Source organism: Rana temporaria, chromosome 2 (assembly GCF_905171775.1).
Source record: "Rana temporaria chromosome 2, aRanTem1.1, whole genome shotgun sequence".
Classification (NCBI taxonomy): Eukaryota; Metazoa; Chordata; class Amphibia; order Anura; family Ranidae; genus Rana; species Rana temporaria.
The window spans coordinates 399,954,459-399,960,913 of NC_053490.1; the positions used below are offsets into that span (position 1 = coordinate 399,954,459).

The window sequence follows — 6,455 nt, forward strand, 5'->3', positions numbered from 1 at the left end:
TCACAGAGCCGCTCCATGCTCTGGAGAATCCCAACCATGTTGTCGGGATTCCCCCAGCTGCCTGATTGACAGCTGGCTTTGGCTGTCAGCAAGTGGCTGAGAGCTGAAGCCAGCTGGGTCGGCCTCCTCCCCAGCCCAGTGTTCCAATGAGCGCTGGAGGGGCAGAGCAGAGAGGGGTGACTGACAGTCACCCCTCTCTGCTTCGAGAAGGCCCAGAACTGAGTGATTTTCCTTCATGTGATTGCTCAGTTCTCAGGCTTAGTGCCAGCAAGGGGTCAGCTTGGAGCAACACACCAGTGCTTATGTGCACAGGTAGTGTACATACTCTGCTTAGACCATCAAGTGAAAGTTTGGGTTACTTAACATACATACTCACCTCCATGCATAAGCATGCTAAATACCTATTGGTCAAGTGTCATTATTACACAGTCTCTATAAAATTTGTTTTCAGCAGATCAATAGCAAATTTTTTACAACATTGAAAGTTTATATGACAATAGCTAACGATATGGATCTGTCTCTAAAAATAAGTGTATATATTTGTGTGTGTGTGTATGTATGTATGTGTGTATATATATATATATATATATATATATATATATATATATATATATATATTGCTGTAATGATAATGATATGAAATAATAGTCACATGTGACAAGCTTTCTTTTGGGCTAATGAATTTCAGATTATTTACTCTTTTATTTATTTTTTCTCATCTAGAATATCTCACAGACTTACAAGGGCGAAATGGAGACGACCCTGGACTTTCCTGGGATTTCTATGGCAGCTCTGTCTGTGGTGAGTATAAACAGCAGCTCTTAACTATTTCATATTTGCAGTGCCAGTGTCACAAAACTGTGTTTATACGCCGTGCCTGATTTATGGGTAGTCTATCGATCTCTGTCCTGCTCGGCTTCCGGTGAGGATAAATCCTCCCAAGTCACTAACAAATCAAAGATACTGAACACCGTTTAGAAAGGCATTACCAGAACGTTATATACTTCATGTTAGTTGACCTACGTTTAGAAGGTCTGAAGTGCTTTTCTGTAATTCAATTTTAACTGATGGAGGAAGGAAAGAGAACATTCCTTTTTTGTTGAGTTTCTTTATTCCTGTGACTTTGCACTTGAGACTTTTATTTTTATAAGGCATTTGTGGGGGGAGGAAGGCCAGCCGGGCCCCTTACAGGTGTAATGCCTGTACCCCCCTGATGGCGGCCCTACAGACAGGTGACTGGTAGATCGCGGTCTGGGCTTGCTGATCCAACTACTTGTAAAGTTGGAGCTGTAGTAGGGAGCAAGAGCCCCATAAGCCGATGTCTCCTTTGTAGTTCCGGCTCCTGTCCCATGTGGAGTGATACCAACTGCACTCCATCTCTTATCCCAGCTAGCGGACTCCAGAGTGGTGCCAGCAGCAGAATAGAAGAGATCTTCAGGTCAGTGTGAGGCAATACACTGGGTGTAATAGTATAGGGCTGCTTTCACACTGATGTGCTGCGGTTTACCCACACCGCAGGTGCAGTGAAGTGTACCTGAAGCTTTCCTGCGGGTTTGCTGTGCTTAGCCACAGACTTTCTGAAAGCACACCATAACTCCAACCAAAACCGCGACTCAACTGCAGGGTTTTACCCCCCCCCTTAACTTTACATGTGAATGAGCCCCAAGGGTGCTGCTCCCGAATCCTAAGGGCTCATTCACAAGTGAAGAAAGCACTGCAGCTCCTCAGAAAAGCGATTTGATTGCATTTGGACAGGTGGTGAGGAGGCAATATGTTGCTTTCTCACCACCTGATATAAACCCATAATTGCCGTGCAATGCAAGCGATTGCGACCGGGTAGTATGGCAATCAGAGGTTTAAATCGGGTGTGAGGAGTCAACACTGTGCCCGGTTATCGTTGACTTCTCCCATGTTGTTCAGGTAGATCTCCACCTCTTTAAGGTGGCCTACCCCTGGGCTCTACTATGCACTTTAACGCCAACAAAAAGAAACCCCTAAGCATAGGCGTTTGTGTGAGGAAAACAGGATAGGGTTTCTACATGTAATGATTTTTACATAATTCTGCATGCTGTCACAGTGGGGGAGATTTACTAAAACTGGGGAGTGCTCTGCATAGAAACCAATCGGCTTCAAGTTTTTTTGTTAGAACCTAATTGTACAATCTGATTGGCTACCATGCACAGCTGCACAAGATTTTGCGCTCCAGTATTTAACAGGTGCAATCTGTGGAGCTATAATGGGGGTCCTGTTATGACCACTTTAATCATTTCCAATGTGTATGTTTTAGTTTGATCCTATTAATGCAATTCTCTCTCTCATAGATCCAAAAGAGGAAAGCGGGTTTGATGTCCTGGCTAATCCTCCGGGTCCAGATGATGAGGATGACTGTGTCGATGCCTTTGAATTTGAGTTCTCTGACAATCCTCTTCTGCCTTGCTACAACGTCCAAGTCTCCCTTTCACAAGGGTAAGTTAACATTTTTAAGATTTAGTAGTTCATAGGTTTAAAGAGGATAATTCTGGTTTCAGAAAAAGGGCTTTTGGGTTTTTTTATTTGGTGTTTTCTAAACCAGTATTGTAGGTGTGCGTTTACATACACGCACAGCTAAATATTGTTTAGGTCCCAACAAGGGTCACACTAGACAAAGGTAGGTATGGCATGGAAAAATTGGCATGTCTACATATGACACGCTTTCCATATAACAATAGAATGCACATAGCAGCGTGAGCCAGGTTTGTTGCCATAGGTTCGAATACACATGGCTGAGGGTTCTATGTTACTGCCAGCAATTTAGCAGCAATGAAACATGACTATATTTCTCGCCGACTGCACACATCGATGGAATAAATTATATATAGTATAGCCGTCCTCTTGTTCACGGCACAATTAAGCAGAGACCATTTTTGAGTCGCTCCTCTTTCATGCTTTATTATCTCATTAAGGGTAAAATGTTATGGCACTTTTGTGATATTCCGTGTATAATAAGCTGCAAGATACGCATTTAAGATGCTTTGTGTTATCTGCTAGTTAGATTAAGGTCTATTCACTTTCACAACCTTGCGTAATTACGGTGTGTTGTCCATTTCCATTTTGTAGTGTGATGTCCTTGTTCTGCTAATTAAAGGTTAATCAATTGAAAGTCTGTGGTGTATAAGCTTTGTTCTTGTTTCTCCCCAAGTTGTTTGTGAATGGCTTTCTGGTACTCGGGAGTCATTTTTGTTAGTTAGCACAATTTGCTAGTTGCGGATCCTACTAGGCCTGATTGCAGAAAGTGCTGTATCTCTGTGACTGTCTTGTAATGTTCTCGGTGTCTTCAAGCCCCTATAAAACATTTTGCAATATCCTAAATACTTTAATTGGCTTCCTTAGACAAATCTCATCTTGCCAGCAGCAAAGATTAGTCATCTTTTGTGTGGAATCTGATTAGTAATTGCCTTTCTAAAGGGCTTCTCAGTGTGCAGTCTCCTTTTTCCCTTCACTTTTGTTTCTTATTTACTTTGAGCCGTGGATACTATCATTAAAGACGGTGAAATACGGCTGGGGGGTGCCACCTTAGGAGCCACACTTTTGTTTGCTGTACTTCTCACACCCCTGATCAGTAAACGTTGTTTGCCACAGGATTTCTTTTTAAACAAAGATAACCCCATTTATATGGACCCAGGCATCCTGAGTGCGAGTGTAGGATTGGTGGTGGTGGGGATCTGGATGGTCTGGGCAGAATTGCAACAAAAAATGTATTGGTTTTGTGTGGAGTGCATTGAGGTGGCTCTATATATGGATCTATCTTGGCAGCTCCAATGTGGAGTTCCAGAACCATACAATTTCTTTAGCAATCTCTGCTGGTTAGAGGTCTGTATTACCCACTGACTTCAATAGTGATTTCTTCTGTTATGCTGGCAATACACTATCCGAAAAATCATTTGAACCCATTTTTGAAAAACAAATATTTGGCCGTGAGAGCAAATGGATAGTGCCATCATGTAATCACTGATAAATTGTTTAGTGGACATAAATCATTTTTTTTGTTTGTTTTTTCACATATACCTAGTGCAAACAGTTTGGTCGGGAAACACTTTGGTCGGACTTTCCGAGTAAAATATTCAGCTTTTTTTCTAGGAAAGTCCGGCCATGTGTAGCCTCCATCTGACTTTTTTTTCTCGGAAATCTGAAGGACCTTAGATAGAGAACCTTTTCTTTATCTTTCCGTCGGACTCACTCATGGTAAATCTACTCTCACCCCCATTCTAAGCCTATTCTAAGCCTATATACCCTGTGAAAGGAAAGATGCTATACTTACCTATTCTAAAGCCGCTCCAGTCTGGTCACATGACCAGGCTTCACTTTTAGCGGAGGGACAACTGACACAGAATGCCCCATAGTAAGCCTTTGGGTGGCGTCACTGCACAGACACTTGCAGCTGTTGTCTGTGATCTCTCCTTTTCACTAAAGCCACCTCTGGAGAGATCAAGTGACCGAACTAGAGCGACTTCTGAATAGATAAGTAGAGCATCTTTTCTTTCACAAGGTAGATAGAATAGTCTTACAATGGGGGTGGTGGGAGTAGGTTTGGCCTTGACTGAACTTCATCTTTAAATGTCATCCCTTTTTCTCTAGTTCTTAAAGGGGTTGTAAAGGTTTGTCCTTTAAGCTAGTGCATTGTTGGTTCACTCATCTTTTCCTTTGATTTCCCTTCTAAATGTTTTTTTTCTTTGTCTGAATTTTTCACTTCCTGTTCCTCCTCAGTAAGCTATTCTGGCTGCCTAACCCCCATGGATGATGGGGGCAAGCTTACCGAGGAGAAACAGGAAGTGAGAAATTAAGACAAAGGAAAAAAACATTTAGAAAGGAAAAGGTAAGTGAACCAACAATGCACTAGCTTAAAGGAACCTTTTTAGAAAATAAAAAACAAATCTTTACAACTCCTTTAACCATCAACCAAAACCTAAACATTAATTTCTCATATTACCATAATAGCTGAACCGTAACAGAGATACTACCTTTTATACCAGAGATAAACTATGCTGTAATATATTCTTAGCAACAATTTGGCTGCTGCATAAAATACCCAAGATATTAGTGCCAGAAATAAAACCTAGACAGATTGCCTACTTCTGAATCAACTGATCTGACAGCTGTACCCCATTAGCTAATACCGCAACTTGAATTTTTGCCAAACGTTTCCCCATTAGACTCTTTTTCCAATAGTCTAGGCTCAGATAGCCCTTTTACCTCTTTACCAGGTGTCAGAGATCACCTGAAATCTGACAGATGCCAGCCTGTCAACTGCCCGCCCTCACACACTACCCGTCTCCTGAGTGCATAGTGTGTTAGGTCAGGCAGTTGATAGAACAGCTACTCTAGGTCTTCTGGTGACCCCTGACCCTCTGTACATCGGCCTAATTGTGACTGGTTCTCTTTTATGTCCTACTATTTGTAGACATGTCTGCCTGTGAGGCTTGTTTATATTAATAATATAGAAAAACATTATTGATATAATAATTGAACGTTATTTTTTCTTCTAGGCCCAGAAATTGGTTGCTTCTGTCAGATGTGGCCAAGCGTTTAAAGACGTCCTCGGAATCATTCCGAAGCGAGTACCCTCACCTTGAAGTAGTTAGCATTACCGAAGCAGAATTCTACAAGCAAGTATCTTTAAGCCAGCTCTTTTCCTCTCCAGACGATCTTGAAGGCTTCAGTCCAGACAGCAAAGAACTGCTCGAGCTTGTGGAATTTATGAGTGAACTGCAAACATTACTTGGATCGTTCATGGAGTGCTTGGATCCTGAAGGAGACACGTCGTATGCCAGCTGTTAAGAAGCCAGGCCCTTACCTAACGGTGTAATATAAAACGGATGCTTATTTTGTGAATATGTGCTATAGAGAGAGAACACTATTCTATAAATAAGTGTAAAAAAGAAGATTATTATATATTCGCTTATATTGGACTGTTTTTTTTTTTTTTTTTTTTCCCCAAAAGCTCTAAATAAATTTCTATGGTCCTGAAAGGTTCAGTGCACATTTGCTTTGGGAAAATGTAATTATGTTTTTACTTTTATTTTAATATTATCTATTTTTTTTTTTTTATTAAAACTTTTGACTTTTACAAAGCACTGAAGGCACGAAAGATACTTTATAATTTGTACTCGAAAGTCATGCAGATTATGAGGAGTTGTTGGCACTTCATGACGTTTTTTTATGTTTACAGAAATTACCTGTTTTTTGGTAAGCGATGTTGGATATGATCCAATGTTTTGTAATATAAACAAAATTCTAAATCTATAAATATAAATATATATATATTATCCATAGAGATTTGTTTGGATTTTTGTATTCTAATTTAAGATCTCTGAAATGTTAGATTTCACACTTAAATTGAGTGTGTGCATATATGTGTGTATATATACGTATGCATTTATATATATGTGTGCACACACCTCCTATACATATATAAATAT

The 6,455-nt window shown here is 40.5% G+C and overlaps 1 protein-coding gene across 3 annotated transcripts in view; it reads left to right on the top strand.

Annotated features, from left to right (window-relative positions):
- The window catches only part of BCOR (BCL6 corepressor), a 58,839-nt gene extending 52,737 nt beyond the window's left edge, over nucleotides 1-6,102 (top strand). For all 3 annotated transcript variants that reach the window (XM_040338112.1, XM_040338114.1, XM_040338113.1), the window contains 3 exons: nucleotides 724-801; nucleotides 2,322-2,466; nucleotides 5,523-6,102. In XM_040338112.1, the coding sequence (XP_040194046.1) occupies nucleotides 724-801; nucleotides 2,322-2,466; nucleotides 5,523-5,814 (515 nt within the window). In that variant the 3' untranslated portion in view covers nucleotides 5,815-6,102. The remainder of the gene's footprint in view (nucleotides 1-723; nucleotides 802-2,321; nucleotides 2,467-5,522) is intronic.
- The last annotated feature ends 353 nt before the right edge of the window (nucleotides 6,103-6,455 follow it).